Source organism: Amia ocellicauda, chromosome 11 (assembly GCF_036373705.1).
Source record: "Amia ocellicauda isolate fAmiCal2 chromosome 11, fAmiCal2.hap1, whole genome shotgun sequence".
NCBI lineage: Eukaryota > Metazoa > Chordata > Actinopteri > Amiiformes > Amiidae > Amia > Amia ocellicauda.
Window position 1 is genome coordinate 4,837,440 of NC_089860.1, and position 21,248 is coordinate 4,858,687.

General features: G+C 38.3%; 1 protein-coding gene across 1 annotated transcript in view; it reads left to right on the plus strand.

Annotated features, from left to right (window-relative positions):
• The first annotated feature begins 393 nt into the window (after positions 1-393).
• grk6 (G protein-coupled receptor kinase 6) overlaps positions 394-21,248 on the plus strand; it is a 60,551-nt gene continuing 39,696 nt past the window's right edge. The window contains exons 1-2 of the mRNA XM_066716417.1: positions 394-593; positions 6,209-6,304. Coding sequence (XP_066572514.1) covers positions 542-593; positions 6,209-6,304 — 148 coding nt within the window. The 5' untranslated portion in view covers positions 394-541. The remainder of the gene's footprint in view (positions 594-6,208; positions 6,305-21,248) is intronic.

Genomic DNA, 21,248 nt, shown 5'->3' on the forward strand with positions numbered 1-21,248 from the left:
ATGATTCCGCATAGCTGCTGTACTTTTATATTTTCAAAACCTATTATTTTACAAATAAAAAATAATCAGATGTGTTCAATTATTTCCCCACTTCTGTCCGTTTTATATATGATTTATTGGGATTTCAATAGCTCACAAGAAGGGATATTATAGGGGACATAAAGGCCTTATAAGTCCTAAGTGCTTATAGGGGACATAAAGGCGTGTCTTCCGAAAAAAGAATACCAATCATATCTTTCCAAATTACGAAGATCCGAAGGATGAATCAATCGCTGTAGTCTGGGCGGAAATCGTTGGTAAACACCATGCGCCGGCAGGAACAGTCACTGCTCGAGTTGCGGGGCGGAGAGCTGGAGCGTAAGCGTAAGCGTGAGCGTGAGCGCGAGCACGAGAGACAGCGAGCGCGAGAACGGACGAGGGAGAGAGAGCGGAGAGACGGTCGTTTGGGGTTAGCGCTTCGCCTTGGGGGGGTGGGGGAGGATAGAGTCACTGCCAGCCCGGCGACGAGGCTGGGCCTGCGGTATCCACAACCCAGGAGATCATGGAGCTCGAGAATATCGTGGCCAACACCGTTCTGCTCAAAGCCAGAGAAGGTAAGCGTTGTGGGAAAGCGGGGGTAAATGATGGGACTGAGAAAGGGCATTTGGGTTGACAGCTCTCAGAACCCCGCCTCGAACATCTAGGAAAGCCTGGGGATTCCCCGAGGAAGCTTAGGCCACACGGAAATCTAGAGACTATGAGAGTACTGGTGGTATTTATTATTATTATTATTATTATTATTATTATTATTATTATTATTATTATAACATATTTTCAAGCGTAAAGGGATTACAGTATTTAACAGTCCTTACTCTAGGGGTGGGCTATACTGCTGTTATTATAACCCAGAAGGGCTATTGACTAAGTGATCTGTGACTGTCAGGATGCATCTGTAGGCATTTTGTTGGCTCTTTTATAAGTAAAACTATCCCTTCATAGATATTACACGATTCTGCATATATTTATAATATATATATATATATATATATATATATATATATATATATAATGTGTTTTGCTTAACTGCGTATATATGTATGGAGGTGTATATGATTGAATGTGTGAGTGTGTGTATTTATATGTATATGTATATGTATATGTAATGTGTGTGTGTATGTATTTACAACTTTTATGTTAATTACGTTTAGACAATTTAGAAGGTATAGGAACTACATTAATAACCCCGATAATTGCTCATACATAAAAAGCCCCCCAATCCCCGGAATGTATCATGTGCTTGTACGGCCCTGAATCTTACTTAAGATAGAGATCTGTGTTAGGGATGTTAGGTAACATATTTTAGTATACTAGATAAATATAATATTCAGTAGTTGGAAATATTTTGTATATTATGGTTGGTATTAAGCATTTAGTTCACTGACAACAATTTCTGTCTTTTGTCTAATGAGGTTTTTAACAGTTTCCCGATTTATCATTACTGTTATTGCTGTCGTTTTAATGTGAAAATTCATCCTGCTTTATGTGTGTTTACTCACCTTCTGATGTGAGTAGTTTGTGTCAACAACATTAATTTGGAAAGCAGAAATAATACCTTGCCCTTTGATGAACACTTTACAAATGAAGGGACTCTATCCATCTGGCTTTGGTTTGTAAAACTTGGATGCCCAAAACATTTTGTTTTGAGCTTCAAACAAATGTACCATAATTTGCTATAAAGTCAGACTGCTTATTCTCTAAAATGAATCTGATTTATTCTTGAATCCTTCACCGAACTTCAAGATGTTTTGTAAGGACATTTGTTTATTACTCCAAAGTGTTTAGCTCCTTTTGATGTTAGATTAGTGAAGAATATGTATTTATTCCCCCACACTTATTAAACTGGTATTTTTATTAATAAAGTTCAGATAGCTCAAATCATGTGTAGAACTGGTCTAGGTCTAAACATATTTGAAACAATGTTTTGCTTTGGTTCAGGTCCTTCTACTGGTGTGAATAACAGATTGTTTAAAAAAAAAATTAACAGCCTCATAGGCATAACCAGTTTATCTATGTTTCTAGTGATAACAGGCATTATTGCAATCCAGTGTTAAAAAAGAGAAGGGAAATTGCTGTATGAACAGCACATGTTTTGCAGGTTTTACCATAGCCACAGTCTTATGTATAACTCCATTATATGCTTCATTGTTCTTACTGCATACTCTCTGAGTCTCCTGACCATTGGATTGAGTGGCACAGAAATTTACACCAATACTGCAGATTATATGCTTATTCCTTCCACTGTTGTTTACTAGTGTTTTTTTTATTATATATTTAAACCCTTAGCTTTGCTCTATGTTCTCTAATGGTTTGAAAGCAATGTGGTTAATTCAAGTTTTTGATAGTCAGGCTACTGCCTTGCAAAAAACACGGTAAATAGGAAGTATATTTTCCCAGTTTGCATTTCCCAGTTCAGCCAGATATATGATTCTGTGTTACAATCTAGTAAAAGGTAGAAAAGTACCCCACTGTCTCATTTCTAGCTCTAATGGAGGAACTGCAAAAAATGGAAAGCTGACTAGAAAGTGAAATGACCTTTGAAGCATCGGTTTCTCAGTCTCCTGTGCCCTCAAAAAATTAAATGTGCGCAGTTGTATTTTCCTCTTCTCGCATAGTGTTGTCAACAGCATCCATGTTTGCTTCGTTTCTCATTATAGCCAAGAGGATTTACGTTCCCTGATGCCACTTAAATGCAGACACATCATCTTTGTAGTCCTAAGAATTGCTTTAAAGAAAGTACAAAAAGTACTATATTTAAATACAAAAAAACCTTTGCTCTATTTATAATTTTAATCTGCATTCTGCTGTTGTTCTTGAGTATAGTACACTTCTATCATTTACACAAATACTGCCAACTCATCCTGTTATTTTAGCTTGCTCTCATGATTGTAATCATTACTATCAGTTCAGGGATCTCTAAACAGTCTGACTCTGATGAACTTAGTAAAATTTTGACAGTTCTCTTATTAGTGTGTGCAACACCCCCCCGGTGCTGGTCTTTTAAATGCATTTCCACTGCCCTGTTTTTTATTTTATTTTTTCATTCTGCATTTGTTCCATGAAAACACCTTACAGTTTAGAAAAACAAGTGTGAGAACTGCAGTCATGAGTTTTAATGATCTGTTACACACACACACACATTTGTTTGCATATTAAATTGCTGGCTTAGAATTTTTGTATTCTGTGGAGATGGTTTTATAAATAAAGCTATTTTCTATGCTTCTCACCCAAAGCTGTGGTGTCTTGATGTTACATTTAAACATCTTAAGGCAGTGTTGTTCAACTGCAGTCCTTGAAGTCCAGAATGCTTCTGGTTTTCATTCCACCTGAGACCTTAATTGGTTAATTGAGCTAATTATCCCCTTTTCTGAACCAGTTTTAACTGCTTTCCTAGGTCTAGTGCAGGTGATGATTTACAGATTCCTAAAAAACCTAATGGGTTGAGGCCCTTCTGGGACTGGATTTGAACAGCACTGTTTTAACAGGGAATAAAGTCTCCAGTGGCAGCAAAATTTAGCCTATAACTTTAATTGTCCTTCCTAAGAAGACTGTGTAAAACACCTGGCCACCAGTCCAAACTTGATCATCCCATCCATTGTTGATTCTGTCTTCTGTCACTATGGAACTGCCTGTAAGAGTTTCACAGAGTTTTCCTTAAGGCACCATCCTTCAAATCCACTCCACAGACCAGCAGGCTTGATAGGTCTCTTAAAATCCTACAGGATTGGACATTTCTTTATATCCCCACCTGTGCAGCACCTAGAAAGAAACGATGATTGGTTTAGCAAATAAACGTTTCAGTGAACTAAGTGAGAGTGGAGGGGCAACAAAAAAGCTGTGACCATCATGTTAAAATCTGCAATAGACCTTTGAAAAGGGCTTAAACTGGCTAAGGCTGAAATAACATTTGAAGCCACCAAGCCCAACAGGCTTAGATTTCAACCTCTCTGCCTCCTGTTTGACAAGACAAGTTGACTCTTACATACAAACCCCTGAGTGGACCGTGCCTGTGAAATAAGATCAATCCAGTATACAGGAAATGGGTTTAAAAAGTCCAACAAACCATGCCAGGTTTAGTTGATCAGAGTTTGTCTCAGTGATGCTCAGGCAAACAGAGCTTAGCTGTATGCTCCTGTTTTTCCAGGCCTTTTCTTTGTTTGCAGGTAACTTGCTGTGTTGAAATAGGGGATGTATTTTTAAGGAAACCGAAAAAAATAGACTGTATTAACACATCTACTTGTATTACTTTAGCGCATCACCAGTATTGGTATAGCCACCTGCATAAATACAGATTGTTGTTTTTGTTGTTGCACATACAATTTACAGTACATTTGAAAGTACTTTTTTGTTATTCAGCAATGGGTATTTACTGTCAACCTTAAAAAGATTTGAGCATGCTTTATTTTGACATCATCTTAATCCACATTTTAAATAATCTAAAAGGAATAAAAATATTAAAAATACAATAATTTAACTTTTATTCTTCTATTGTTTTTTTTGTTTTTTTGCATTCATAGGCATGCAAATCTTTTATGCTGGCTTGTGCAACATTAAACATAATTGTATACTTTCCATTGAGATACTGACAAGTCATTCTGCCGAGCCCAGTGGTTCTGAAGAATCTTTTATAATGGAGCTGATCAGGGGCTTACAAAATAGTACACTACAGTAGTAGACCCCAATGCATTGAGCCCTGTGTGGTCGATGCCACTGGAAGGACACTGTTTTGTGTTGTGTGACCCATCACTGTTTTTGATTAAAGCAGACGATTTAGGATTTGCATTTCTTTTATTGATGAACCTCTGCACACAAGCACTGTCATGATGCTACGGTCACAGACCACTATTTGTGTTGCAAATTTGAGTCTGTGCTGCAATACATTGTTTTCCAGTGAGCTATAGGTTTTGTTTGTCTGGTAGGTTATTTTAGTTTTCCATTTCTACTTTTATTCCTGGTAAAGCCAACCACCCCCACCCTTCTCCACTCTGCTTCGTTTGTTGTAACGGAAGTCACTCTGTTTGTAATGTTGGCAATGAACTCCAAAGAACAGAGAGCCATTATTGACTCTGAATGGATGGTCTTCTGTATTCAGCTTAATGGTGTGGGGATGTGCTCTCTGAGAGACTGGTACAACACTTGACATTTATTGACTTCTGAGGTAGCCAGCCATTAGATCCACAATTATAACTTACAAAGCAGTTGGTAAAATCAAAATACTGGGACAGGAATATATTTTGACTTACTAATGATTAATGACCACTAGCATTGGAGGGTGGAGGGTGGAGGGTGGAGGGTGGAGGGCAGGGGATGGACCACCATAAGTACAGATAGAAATGTTCAAGTTTTAAGAAGGCTAGTTAAATGATAAACATTTTTTTTAAACCAATTTAAAATACAAAAATTATCTCCCTCATTTAATTTGTTTCAGTTGTAATCTACCAAAATTGAAAGTGAATGCACATAAAAAGACAAACTCATAAACATAATAATCAAGCAAAAAAAAAAACAACCTATGTATAGCTTTGTGAAATTCATCCTCTGGTTAATTTGTGTTGGTTAAATATTACTTGCTATCAGTAGAAATCGTACAAATAGCATAAGAAAAAAAAATATTTCTTTTGGGGTGTTTTTGTTTGTTCTAGTGGAGTTATTGCTCTTACTTTTGTTATGGATTTAACAGGAGTTCTGGAGAGACCTTATCTTTTGGTTACCATTCCAACTGAGCTTTCATTTACCTAATTGATATCTTAATTGAAGTCCTTACAGGCTTAATCGGGGCCTTGTTAAATCGTTTTCAGCTAAATACACACATTTCACACAGCAAATTAAGGCATCAATCAAGCAACAAAGAGTTGAAGTGGAAAGAAAAGTGAAAGGGGGTCCTAAAGGCACTCTGACCTTTTTATGATGCTTATGAGTTTAGTTTAAATCTAACGCACAGCTACAGACCGGAAACAAAACATTTGCTCAAAAAAACGTATGAAGAAACAAAAACAGAAGGAACGATTGCGCTAGGGTGTAGTGGGTAAAAGTGAGTAATCATCAGATGGCTTTTTTTTTTTTTATAACAATGTTACAGTAGTATAGCGTCAATGGTTTTGAAATCACCTGGAACCTGGTTGGCATCACTCATCCTTGTCTTTCTTGATTTCTCCTCTTGTTTGGTTGACAGGAGGTGGTGGGAACCGAAAAGGAAAGAGTAAGAAATGGAAGCAAATGCTGCAGTTTCCCCACATCAGTCTATGTGAGGAGCTTCGCCAAACCACAGGTAAGATTGAATACGACTTTCCAAAGAGAAATTAGGTCGGTGCTGGTGCTTTCTTTTCTTTTCTTTTTTTTTTGTTCTGCCACCACTCATTATAAGCTTCCAGAATCTCTAGTGCAATACTTTGTGTGGTTATTGAGATAATTAACCCCATAATAGTGTGTAGTTAACCAGCATCGCATGGAGTTCGTCACAACAGATAGTACAACACATGAAAAATAACGGGTGCCTGTCATATGCGCAAGAGCTTATGTGAGGTGCCAGTTTCTATTTCACAATTCTTAATCAAGTGCTGGCTTGCGTCCTGTGGTAAGTTCGTGATAATGCACTGTTAGGTTTTCTGACTTCTCCTTTTTACATAGTTATCTACACCCACACAGAGTGGAGGAGGGGGAACTATGATCGTTTTGTCTGTATTTGTAAACACTTGGAGATCAGGGCTGTTTCCTTCTGGAGCTGTGGACACAGTCCGTAATACCATTTTGCCCTTACCTGATCAAACGCAAGTTAGATGTTGCATTTTTTATCACTGGCTTGTAGCGACCACGGAGGAAGCTGTGGGTGAAGGAGGAAGGGGAAGCTGCTGCCTCTCTCAGATTGGAGCATGGTGCAGGTGCAGTGCTAGGCCCGTTTGGTGTGCATTTCCCCAAAGACAATGTCCTTCACTGATCTTCTTGTTTAAATCAAGAACAAAAAATCAAGGCTTCATACAATAGAGCCCGCTAGAAACCAAGATATCTGTATTGAAATTCCAATTAAACAGAAAATACAACTCAATACTTTGTCGCCATGAGCTTCAGTGTGACAATGATTGCCCTTACAGTGTATATTAAATCCACTGTGAATATGTCAGATCACTGGGCTCCTAAGCTGGTAGCAGAACAGCTTTTCATGTCTGAGTGCATTTTCTGTCTGTGATGATACTGACAGGGATTACAAGCTCGCATAAGACATCAAATGGGGCTCTCTGTCCGTCAGCCCATAAAAAGTACCCGACCTTACTTAGCCCAGACTAGCTGTTCCCCTAGACTAGAGCAATGGTTCGTAACCCTAGCCCTGGGGGCACACTCTTAATTTTTTTTTTTTATTATTTTCAGCTGTGCTGTCACTGAAATTGAAATCATAATTGATCAAATTTGCTTAGCTTAACTTTTTACACAATTACTTTTCTACAATAACTTTGGGAGACTTAATCTGCCTTATATCATTTTATATTGGTTTTGACAAACATCAGTAGGACAGGGTTGAGAACCACTGCCCTGGAGCCAGCATTGCACTTGTTGGCAATCAACAGGCAAAATATGCGTTTATCACAGTAAAAGATCTGGAATGTGATTCGGGAGAGTATGCTAATCTCTGCATCAAATGTATTAAAAAAAAACCTGCAAGACAATCAGTGCTGTTCATAAATGGTATGCACTTTGGTACGCCATTGGTGGTAGCCTTCCTGTAGGTCATGTTCCAAGACACTGAAAGCCAATCTTTCAAATCCAGGCCTTGACAGCCACAATGCAGCAGGTTTTAAATGTATTCAGTTTAGCAGAGTTTAAGTTGGGTAAATACATTTGTTATTTTATAACTAAGTAAGAGCACGGTTGGAATTAAAACAAGAAGCCTTGGAAAGTCTAGATTTAAACAACATTAATGTAAGGAATACTGTGGGACCAGGAATCATGTCTTAAACAGGGAGGATAAATGGCTTCCAAAAAGCTTTCAGCAGCAAAGGGGCTCTGTTCTCCATCAGATTCATAAACAATGTCAGATAATGGGCAGTGCCTCTTTAGGCAACAGTAAACACCTTGGTTACAAAATCTTACCGCTCATGATGATTCTGCCTTAGACTAACCTTAAATGAGGATGACTCCATTATCTTCCAATTCCGCGTCTGATAGAGACTTTCCATTTGTAGTAATTGCTATTTCATTTTGGGGGCTTTTGTTGTTCTGCTGTGCTATGGTGACCACCTGATGCAGAATAAAAAGAAAGAGTGGAGGGGGGAATATGTTCCCTGGATCCTAGGATATTATGATCTAAGTTCATTTCAAAGGAGCATTATGGAGAATGACTTTTCATTCAAACAGATCTTTTTTGTTTTGTGTGCCCCCCTCAAAATTACAATACTATGGTAGTTTCCTGTAGCTGATAAAATAATGTAAATGTGATTTTATAAATCTGTTTTTGTTTCTCAGAATCTTTCCTCAAATAAGGAAATGGATACTGTTAAGATGTTGAGTGAATAATTTTTCATAGACCATTTCTGCTTAAAAATCTGAAGCTCTGTTGAAAATCTAAAATGGCCTGTTTTGTATTCCAGGCTTAATGGAATATTAAGCCTGGAATTATATTCTCTTAACTTAACTCTCCCTAATTGGTTTTAGTTTGATTTTGCATATTCCAATCTTAGGACACTTGTTTTCAATAAATGGATGAGGGGAAGCATAGGAATATGTAAAAATGAAAATAAAATGTAAATAAATAGTGTAAATTAGCAAATTTTAAAACTTTGCATGTAGCAGTAAATCATGAAATGCAAAACAAAAATACACAACTTTGAAATGTAAAATAATGCTGGTGTTTCTTGGCTCTAGACCTGCTTGTAATTGCTTGAGAATGAATAGCTGTTGTTGAGGCGTGGCAGTAGAGGAAGGAAGGTTGCTGTTTCATTCCTGATTGCTGAAGTGTTTTCCAAAGACAGTCCAGATGTATTCCTGGTCTCAAAGGAATGCCAAACACAAGACGGGTTAAAGGTATTTGGAGCATTCATGAGACAATAAAGTTCCCTTTTGATTGGTTCAATCCACAAATATAGGCTCAAGAAGCAGTTGAGTGGCTGAAATAGCAGAAAACTATGGATGCGTTCACAAAACCACAACCCTAACAGTTCCCCAAAATCAGTAACAAATATTTATGCCGTCTTTTCAGCAGACAGTCAATTATGTTATTGCACAAATCAGTAACGCTTGCTACATCCGGTTAGCCTGTATTAAACATAATTAAAATATACATTGATAGAAAAACACATCACAAGTACAAATTTAGTTCAAAACAAACGTTCCCAACTAATGTTTTACCAAATGTTCGCTCGACAACTTAGGGAAACTGATAATTTATACACGTGATGCAAATCCCTGTGAGTTACACAAAAATTAGATGTTAACTGTCTGTACAAAGCATAACAACAACAACAACAACAACAACAACTCAACCAAATGCAAAAATAATGAGTGAGTGGAGTGAATCTAGTCATGACACAAGTATCAATAAAGAAGAAATGTTTGAAGAGGCCCTAAGAACTGGATTATTTTCACAATCACCTTTTCATGTTTATCCCTTCCTGAATCTAGTATTAAATGGAAAAAATGCAAGTGGAATTCATTCAAGTATTCAGAATCTTCATAGGTACTGGAAAGGTTAACACAAAGCTCCCTTTCATGTTCAACAATGAAATGAGCAACAAAGGACACGGGTGGTCATTTAAGGAATTCACAAAAGAAGATAACTGAAGCTGACTACAGAAATTCAACGGTTACTGTAAAATTAAGGTATGGTGTAGTATTTATGACTGCAACTTTTTTTTTTTTTTTTTTTTAGAACATATGAAAGTTTACAAACGAGAGGGGGCCATTCGACCCATCGTGCTCGTTTGGTGTTCATTAATATCTAAGTGATCCAAGGATCCTATCCAGTCTATTTTTAAATGTTCCCAAACTTTCAGCTTCTACCACATCGCTGGGTAGTTTATTCCAGATTGTGACTACTCTCTGTGTAAAGAAAGTGTCTCCTGTTTTCTGTTTTGAATGCCTTGAAGCCCAATTTCCATTTGTGTCCCTGGGTGCGTGTGTCCCTGCTGATCTGGAAAAGCTCCTCTGGTTTGATGTGGTCAATGCCTTTCATGATTTTGAAGACTTGGATCAAGTCCCCACGTACTCTCCTCTGTTCCAGGGTGAAAAGGTTCAGTTCCCTCAGTCTCTCCGAGTAGGACTTTCCCTTCAGACCTGGAATAAGTCTGGTTGCTCTCCTCTGAACTGCCTCTAAAGCAGCAATATCCTTTTTGAAGTGTGGTGCCCAGAACTGTACACAGTATTCCAGATGAGGTCTAACTAGCGCATTGTACAGTCTTAACATTTACTTCCCTTATTTTAAATTCTACACTTTTGACAATATACCCTAGCATTCTGTTTGCCTTTTTTTATTGCTTCCCCACATTGCTTGGATGGAGAAAGACCTAGGAGTCTATGTGGACTCCTCACTTTCTCATGTGTTACTTCATCTAGATCTGTACCTCCCATAGTGTAATTATAGTGGACATTTTTGTTACCTGCATGTATTACCTTGCACTTGTCCATATTGAATTTCATTTGCCAGGTGTCAGCCCACAACTGAATATTATCTAAGTCCCTCTGAATAGCCTGTGCTGCCAAGATTGCTGAGCCACATATTTTAGTATCATCTGCAAATTTGACAAGTTTGCTAACTATCCCAGAGTCCAGATCATTAATATAGATTAGAAAAAGCAAAGGCCCTAGTACTGATCCCTGTGGAACTCCACTAACAACCTCACTCCAGTTAGAAGCGACTCCTCTAATCGACACCCTCTGCTTCCTATACATCAACCAGTTCATAATCCATCTACTTCCATTACCCTGAATGCCTACAGCTTCCAATTTGAGGATCAGTCTTTGGTGTGGCACCTTATCAAAAGCTTTTTGGAAATCTAAGTATATCATATCATATGCTTTCACGTGATCTGCAGTTGCATGTTCAATTTTTTTAAATAAATTAGTAAGACATGATCTGCTTCATCTAAACCCATGTTGACTATCTCCAAGAATATGGTTTTCATTGAGATGCTCCTCTATTTTCTGTCTAATCATTTTTTCCAACATTTTACAGGTGATGCAGGTGAGACTGATTGGTCTGTAATTTCCTGGCTCAGTTTTGTCCCCTTTCTTGTGGATTGGTATGACATTTGCTGTCTTCCAGTCAGTTGGCACATCCCCTGTTCTAAGTGTCATTTGGAATAATAGAGTCAGTGGCCTATAAATAATTTCCCTAATTTCTTTAAGTACTGTTGGAAATATCCCATCTGGCCCAGGTGATTTGTTTGTTTTTAATTCTGTTAGTCCCTTTAGTACCTCCTCCTCATTTATCCTGATCTCTCTTAGGGTTTGACTGGACTGATTGTCAACATGTGGCATGTCATCTGTTTTTTCTTTTGTAAAAACCTCTGTGAAATACTCATTTAGAATATTTGCCACATCTTGTTCATTTTCCAAGATACCTCCATTTTTGCCCTTTATCTGTTTCACCTCCTCCTTTATTGACCGCTGTTGTAATATTGAAAAAAGCTCTTTGCATTGGTTTTAGCTCCAAGAGCTCTGTTTCTTTCTATTTCCCTCTTTGCTTTCCTGATTCCTTTCTTAAGATCTCTTTGCAGCTCAACATATTCTATGTATTTTGTGTCATCACCATCCCTTTTTTATGCGCTATACAACGTTTTCTTCCTCTTTATATTTTTTTTGCATACCTCTATTAAACCATTTTGGCCAGTGTTTTTTGTTCCTCAATTTGCTAAGTTTTGGTACAAATTGCTCCTGAGTCTCAAGTAGTGTATTCTTAAAATATACCCATCCATTTTCAACTAACTCTGTATCCAGTGTGCTCCAGTCTACCTCTTCTAAGTGCCGTCTCATACCTTCAAGGTTTGCTTTTCTAAAATTGTAGACCATTGTTTTAGACTTTGGACCTTGTTTTTTGAAAGATAGCCTCAAAGCTAACCATATTGTGATCACAATTTGCCATTGGTTCTCTAACTACTGTCCCCCTGACTCTATTTTGGTCATTTGAAAAGATCAAGTCAATACATGCACTGGTTGGTTCCTAGACAAATTGAGTTAGAAAGCAGTCATTTACCATCTCAACCATTTCTATTTCTGCTTCTGTAGTCCCCACTGGGCTTTCCCAGTCTAAGTTTGGGAAATTGAAATCCCCCATTTTAACAGCCACATCCTTGCTACATGCAGTCCTGATTACACTGTACAATGCAGCATCTTTCTGAATATCTGAGGTTGGTGGCCTGTAACACACTCCTACCGCTAATCCTCCAGATCTCTTGTTCAAAAGTTTCACCCACAAAGATTCTGTTCCGTTACTGGGATCTAATACAAGTTCTTCTGCCTCAATGTCATTTTTCACATATAATGCTACCCCACCCCCTCTTCGATTTTGCCTGTCTCTCCTAAACTGTGTGTATCCTTCTAACTTGTATTCATCCCCATCATTTTCTGTAAGCCATGTTTCTGTCACTCCTACAACATCATAGTCACATGCCAGCACTGTGGCTTCCAAGTCTAACATCTTGTTCCTTATACTCCTGGCATTGAAGTACAAACATTTCAGGACTTTCCTACTGGCAGTTTCCCTTGGTTTTCTTTCCTTAGTGGAACATCTCCCATTGTCAGAGCTCCCTGCCCCCCTGGTTCCTAGTTTAAATGATTCTCAATTTCACTGCACATACACTCTCCCAATGCATTAGCGCCCCTTCTGTTTAGATGTAGACCGTCCGGTTTGTACAGGTCCCATCTATCCCAGAAGAAAGACCAATGCTCCATAAACCTAAACCCCTTTTCCCTACACCAAGCTTTCAACCACTTGTTAAACTTTCTAATCTCTGCCTGTCTCCCTGGCCTGGCACGTGGTACCGGAAGTATTTCAGAGAAAACTACCGTGGAGGTTCTGCTCTTTAGTTTTGTTCCTAACTCTTTAAATTTGTCTTGCAGAACCTCTGTCCTACCTTTTCCTATTTCATTGGTTCCAATGTGGACCATGACTATAACTATATAACTATATAACTACCTCCTTCTTCTGGGGGGGGGTGGGCACCATGGTGCCCATTACCCTCTGAGCTGTCACTGTCCAACTCGGTGTCCAGCAGTTGGAACCTGTTGGGCAATTCAAGCTCTTGGGGTGTCTCTAGGGGTTGTGCACGCCCTTTTCTGCGGTTACGACCTACTGTAGCCCAGCAGTTCTCTACGCTGTCCTGCTCTAAGGTCTCAACTCTCCTAGGTTTTGGCGTGCACACCTCTCTCATGGGCTGATTGACCAATTATTCTATATCCCTAATACAGCGCAGATCGACAAGCTGAGCCTCAAGATCATGAACCTTGATCTCTAGGATTTCAACCTGCCGACAATGTTCACAAATGGAGCCTTCTTGGTTGAGTTCATCCTGGAAGGCAATCATTCTGCAAACCTGACACTGTAGTGGCCACATGCTTCTAAATGTTACTCTTTTTTTGTTTGTTTCTTTATACTTCTCTTGGTTCCTGCTGCTAGTCAACTGCCTAACTTTTGTCAGCGAGAAACCGCACAGCTCTTTCTCAACAGCTGCTTTAAGTAGCTTTTGTCTACCTACCCCCAATTCACACCTAACTGGCCCCACCTGGCTCCTCCTGCAACAGAATTCCTGCTAGTCCTAGACAGAAACTCCCTTCTACAACCGGTTTACTTTCACCAACTCAGCAACTGAACTGAATTGACTTCAATTTAGGCAAACTACAGACAATGCTAACATCAATTTAAGGCAAACTTAAAACAAAATGAGCAATGCTAAGACTATTCTGAAACTAGTCAAACAACAAGTATGAATATTTTTTTGTATGAAGATGTTACATTCTTTAGAGTTCCAACATGTTTTTAGTGTTGAAAAACACACTAGTCTAAAAGTGTATTAAACTTTTAACACCACACACTTCCAAATGCGTTCCTAAATTTAAATTTGCCTACTGCTGCATTTTCAGAAATCAAACAACTATAACTTACACCCATAAGCTTAGAAGATGATAAAAATTAGACCCTCAATGTGGGTTATATATTGAGAGAGCATGCCGTTCTTGGAATATATTGAATTGTATTATAACACTAACTGGATTCTCATGTGAACTTGAAAATGTGGCATGTTCAGAAAACCAGTTCCCTGAGTAAGTCTTGATGTTCTCTAATATGTAACACTTTCTTTCACATCAGTCAGACACAGAAAATGCAATTGATTTTACAGCCATTTGCCCAATTGTTGTCCACCCCCCCCCTACCCCCGTTTCCCCTTTATTTGCCGGTAAACCCAATTATGAAAAGCATTAATTGGGGGGCACCATATCTATTTATAGAGTTCAATTATACACTTAAACCAGATCTGGGAAAATCAGAGAACAAGTGATCTTTTGCAGTTTCCCCCTCCAACAAATCTTGTGAGAGAGGTCTATTTCTGGAGGAAAGTAGCAGTTGTAGTGAGAAAACTGAGAACCAAAACTCCAACTACTGCACTTTCACTCCATCTAGTACACAGTAGCCAAGATTCTGCACAACACACTTTGTTTAACAATAAGTACGCAGAGCAGGAGATGTATTTTACAGTAAATGCAATTTTATTTAAGCTTCAAAAACATTGGCCAGGCTGTATTGGAATTCCAGTATTACTGCAACTGCAAGGTGCTATTACAGTCCTCTAGAGAAATGAGTATGAATCTGCAGATCTGTAACTGGCTGTGTATTTTAGTTTATGTATGTAATGTATGTATGTGTGTGTGTGTGTATGTATGTATGTATGTATGTATGTATGTTAAAAGCTTCTGTGTCTGTTAGGATCTCCTCAGAAGGCAGATACAGAAATAAGGAGCTTGCACTTTTGGCATTTTAGCCTTTAGAGTGCTACAGGAGAGTGCATTAACTGAGGATGAAATCTGCCTTCAAGTTGCCCAGTGTCTGAACAATGCATGTGGAATTAATGGCAGCTAGATTGAGACTACTTAGTTACTCATTGGATTGTGGCAGGTAGACATGGGTTAAATAACTAACATCATTTGAACTTGATTTCAATATTTTAGGCTGCACAAAGCATTTAACTATTGTTTTACTTTCCTGAAAATAAGTGACATGTTTGTGTCCATTGAGAAATAACAATATTTGTTGGTCTATGGTGATGTATGCTGTCTGAAAATACAGATTTCAAAGTGTGCTGTACTGTCCCCATGTGCTATTTTGAAACTGAACAAGCAAGGATTCATCAACAAATATCAAGTATCAATGAATATCAATATCTACACTGAGTGGCCATTTTATTAAGCACACCAAGTGTCTCCCCCTTTTGCCTTCAGAACAAACACCTTGCTACAGTGTATTGAAAGCAGGCCACAGGGCTGCTGGCCCATGTCAACTTCATTGCTTCCCATAGTTGTTGCAAATTGGCTGCTGGTGGATCTCTACTCTGAATAGTTTGTTCCATCTTAACCAACAGATGCTCAATTGGATTGATATCAGGTGACTGGGCTGATTTCACTGTCATGTTCCCAGTAAGCTGATTTCACTGTTACAGAACCATTCCTGGACAATCCTATCCTTGTGGCCTTTAGCACTATCCTGAAGGATGCACCTGATCTGCAATAATGTGTGTATCATGGAAAGGGGAGGTGTACCTAATAATTTGGACACTTGGTGTATAGTGAGATCTGATGCGTATCAAACTGGTAAGGATTAACAGCCATATACTTTACAGTTTTTAAAAGGAGTCTTTTCAGGGCCCTCGTAAATGCACATTTACTTATGTGGGATTTTTCTGTTTTAATTGCTGTTGTTATTTAACATTAGAACCCTATCGAAGATAAATATGATTACACAAAGTAATGGATAATACAATTATGCATTTATTAACTTCTAAAAATTGGAGTAGGCAAATATTTCATAAGTCTTTATATTTCACATGAGATGAAATACCTGAAAATAAGCTTAAATAAAAAGCTTAAACTTGATCAATAGGTAACTTATCTGTTTCTGTGGGTGCTCTATAGAACACATATTGAGCATGTTTTGCAGATTTTAAGATGTCCCATCTGCACCCCCTCCCACACCCCCCTGCTCCTCGGCCTCCTTTGGTTAAAAGCACTTAGTTGATATTGTCTTGCCTTGTTGTTCAAAGACTGTTTGGACAGAACAGTATTGAGATTGTGACTTCAGGAAACCCACAACTTCCGTGTTTACTGAAGAAATACAGCGAGAGAGAGACTGCCTCCCAAACACTAAGAAGAACACTGAACACTCCGTGTTTCCTTTTCTCAAGTCAGTTTGATAGTTTATTGGTGCGTCAGGGTTTTCGACCTGGCCCGTGAGTGCTCTTTGCTCCTAGTGTACAGTAGCTCTGTAAGTCCCCCTCTGCCCGAGTAGTTATGCACAGTTTTTGTTTTTTGACAAATATTTTGGAAAATAACCAACAGAAAAGGTAAAGGTCAGAATAGTGTCAGATTAGATAGTAGTTAGCATCTACTCTTTAGCAGAGATTAAGGATGCGAAGAGAATTTCAGTCCATCAGAGTAATTTAGGAAGGGTTGCCAGGCCACATAAAACCCATTAGTGGAGCCTCTGGTTGTGTATTTTATTTTTTCAAGTTTTAGATGTTGCATTATATCCTTGATCCAGTGGGCAAAGGAGGGCGGTGCAGGATGCCTCCAGTTAAGCAAAACGAGATGCCTTGCAAGCAGTGTGGAAAAGGCCAGCTTGAGTTTTAGACAAAGGAATATCATTGGGTTTTACTCCAAAGAGTGCCGTAAGGGGAGAGGGGACAAGTTTAAATCCTATAATATGGGAGAGTGAAGTAAAAACAGAGGACCAGTATGAAACCAGCTTAGGATATGTCCAGTACATATGAATAAGAGTGGCAGGGGCAGAGTGGCATTTATCACAAGTTGGGTCCAAATCTGGATATAGTTTTGATAATTTGACTTTTGATAGGTGGATCCGATGTAGGATTTTGAATTGTATCAAACAGAATAGATTCCCAGTTGCTATCTGATATGTCTGTTCAAAATCTTGTTCCCAAAGAGTTTTTAGGGTCGCAAGTGAGGGGAAATTAATTAAGCCTTTGCAACTTGGGTTTAACTCTTAAGTCTATAGAAGATTTCGAGGGTAATGACGGAAACCGGGCCATTTTTTTTCTGTGCAAAATCTCTGACTTGTAAGTAGCGGAAGAAGTGTGTGCGTGGCAAGTTATATTTTTGGGACAGCATGTCAAATGAGGCGAAAGTATTGTCGATATACAAATCTGCAATGGTTCTAATACCCGTCTCCAGCCATGTGCAAAAGGCAAAGTCCTCAAATGAAGGCGGAAATAAATGATTTGCCTGAATGGGACTGCATAGAGAAAGCGATTGTAAACCAAATTGTAATCTAAATTGTTTCCAAATCTTAAGTGATTGAATGACTATAGGATTAGAACTGAAGCGATTGATAGAAAAAGTTATAGAGGAGCTAAGCAGAGCAGACAAATGAGTGCATTGACACGACATTGCCTCCATTTGTACCCATGCTGGATTGCCTTCTTTAGCCATGTGAAGCCATAGCGACATACTACGAATATTGGCCGACCAATAGTAAAATTTAAAGTTTGGCAGTGCCAAACCACCCTAGGTGCTTAGGCCTTTGTAGAAAGGCTTTATGAATCCAGGGTACCTTTTTGTCCCAGATAAAGGAGGAAGTAATCTGGTCCACTGTCCATTATTGGGAATAATCATTGGAATGGATTGAAATAAATATAAAAATTTAGGTAGAGTATTAATTTTTACAGTGTTTATGTAACCAATCAGAGAGAGATGTAAACTAGACCAGCGTGTAAAATCCTGTTTCATGTGCGCTAGTAAAGGGTTCAAGTTAGATTTGAAAAGATCCCCAAAAGATCGAGTGACCAAGATATTTGAAATATTTGTAACAGTTTGAAGCGTCCTTGAAGGGAAAAGAAGTCAGTGGGTAATTCTTGGCCGCCAAATTAATAAGACAAATTTCACTTTTTTGTATGTTAAATTTAAAACCTGAAAATGTACCGAATTCTTCCAGAATAGAGAGAATGTGTGGAAGGGAGGAGGTGGGATCGGAGACGTAGAGAAGCAGGTCATCCGCATAAAGAGAGATTCTCTGCTCCACCCCTCCCCCCCCCCCGGACCACCCCCTGTATATCTCCACTGCACCGTAAAGAAATTGCAAGGGGTTCTATAGCAATAGCAAAAAGAAGGGGTGAGAGAGGGCAGAGTACCTCGTTGAAGTGAGAAGAATGTAGAATTAGTCTGATGCTACGGGAGATGAGTACAAATAGCTTTATCCAGTTGATAAAATTTGAACCAAATCCAAATTTATGAAGAGCGCCAAATAAATAGTCCCATTCCACCCGGTCAAAGGCCTTTTCTGCATCCATTGATACAAGAACCTCAGGTAGTTGTAGTTGAGTTTGTATAGATAATATTGAACAAACGTCTTAAATTAAAGAAAGAATGTCTGCCCTGTACGAAGCCTGTCTGGTCAGAAGAGATAATAGATGGTAGACAACTTTTGAGACAGTGTGCCAGAACTTTAGCCAGAATCACAATTTAAAAGAGAAATAGGGCGATATGATCCACAATTTAGGTTTTTTTTATCTTTCTTTAGCAAAAGAGACATTGATGCTTGACATAGTGTTGGGGGTAGGGTTTTGGAAGCATAACACTCTGAAAACAGAGACAGCAGTAAGGGCGAAAGTTGGGATGAGAATTTCTTATAAAATTCTATTGGAAACCCATCAGGTCCTGGTGCCTGATTGCTTTTGCATTGATTTCATTGCTTTTAAAATTTCATCCTGGGAGAGGGATTTGTCTAACACAACTTTCAAATCATTATTAATAGATGGAACATCAATATTATTGAAAAAATTACAAACCAAAGAAGTATCTGAAATAGTCTCTGAGGTGTACAGGGTCGAGTGAAATAGTTTAAATTGATCATTGATATCTTGGTGATTCATGGTAGTGGACCCTGTTGAGGTAGATATTTTTGTGATCAGTTAGGAGGAAACAGATTGATGGAGCTGGTGGGCCAGGAGTTTATTTGCTTTTTCACAATGTTCATAAGCTGCACATCGGGATTTAAGTATAAGCTTTTCTGTTTGTCTAGTAGAAAGAAGATCAAACTCGGTTTGCAAGGCTATTCGAGCTTTATATAACTCAGCAGTAGGCGCGTTAGAATATTGCTGGTTGATCAAACTGATCAGTCAGTTGGGAAAGTCTCATATTGTTTTTCTTGTTAAGTTGAGTGGTGTAGGATATTATCTGTCCGCGTAAATAAGCCTTCATACTCTCCCAAATCGTAGCAAAGGAGATACCCGGTGTAGTATTTATTTCTATAAATGTATCTATTTGTGAAGAAATGAATTTAGTGAAATCAGGGTCTGCCAGAATTAAGATGCCAAGGAGGACGAGAAATAGCCTGATTAGGTAACCTTAATTCTAAAATTAAAGGGGCATGATTGGATATTACAAAACTATTATATGCACAGGACTGAATTGAAGGGAGCAACCTGTTATCAAGAAAAAAGTAGTCAATACGGGAGTAAGTGTGGTGTACAGGTGAGAAAAATGAATATTGTCTTGCTGATGGATAAAGAAAGCGCCATGGATCTGACATTCCATGTGTGTCAAGAAAGGTTCTAATGGCTAGAGCAGATTTGAAAATGAAACAGATTTTGTAGATGAGCGATCTAGAGATGGATTGAGAAGCAGGTGATGGGAATCTAAATCAGATATTGAAAAAAAGAAATTGATGGTCATCCCAATTGGGCGCATAAACATTAGCTAAAATCAATGGACAATTAAAGAGTGTGCCTTTCACTATAACATAACGGCCATTAGGGTCAGCAGTAACTGTGGAAGGGATGAAAGGAACATTTTTGTGAATTAAGATTGCTGCACCTCTTACCTTACTATGAAAATTGGAATGAAACATCTGCCCCACCCAGCCTCTCCGAATGCGAAAGTGATCAGATGTACGTAAATGGGTTTCTTGCAAGAAAGCAATGCCCACTCCCAAATACTTCAGATGAGAGAGAACCTTGCCTCTTTTAACCGGGTGGATTAATCCTTTAACATTCCAACTGATGAAATTAACTGGGCTCCCTCCCTGTGTATGTTTTTTATTAGTTGACATAGTAATAGAAAGGGGACATATGTGAATGGAACCAATATAGAGTAACCAAGGCAAACCCAAGAGCAAACAGGTTTGGACCAGAACTCTCCTCTGCATACAATATAACAATGGCTGACCTAGAAAGAAAAAAAAAACTTGTAAAAAGACTATACACCTGTCGGCATAGTGTATCTGCAAGGAGCAGCCCACATTGTGACCGCATGCATTTAGGTATCCCATAAACAAGTTAAGAGTAAAGCTCGTTAAATTCTACGTGAAAACTACAAACGTAAGCAAGGACAGAGTAAGAGAGTAAGTTAAGTCAAATAAGTAAGTCAACTACTGTATTATAATAAGCTATATTATAGAGTAGGCATACTAAAAGTATACATCCATTATCTAAGGTAGATGTACTCTCGTAACAAATACAGTATGCACATATCATGCTATTAAACCAGCTGACAAAGTTTTAATCAACATTAAAATGTAAAAGAGAACGTTTTAACTATAAAGCTAAACCTGCCACAAGTCATAACAATTCTGTGGATATAGAAACATAGGAATAACAAAGAGAGAATGGTTTCAATAGAATAATAAATAATATAGATGAATATACATCAAATAAACAAAATATCAATGTATTGTGGTGGCTTTTCAGGAGAAAGCGAAATTACTTAAAATAAAGTTAAAAAAAAAAAAATCTAGTTCATATAGTCAAGGTCAGTTACATTGCGAGACCATGAGTTAAAGGAAACAAAAGTGTATATACATATGCATATTAGAAATACACACACATATATAAAAAAAAAGTTATTAAAAAAAGTGCTTTAAAAGGGACCGTGCTTCATCTCCACCTTGTAGCTGTCATAAATGAATTCTTCATCACTGTCCATGGCAATAACGCAACAGCGAAAATGTGTAATGTTGAGAGGAAGATGCCTCTCCCTCCCTTGGTCACAAATGTATACATATGCAC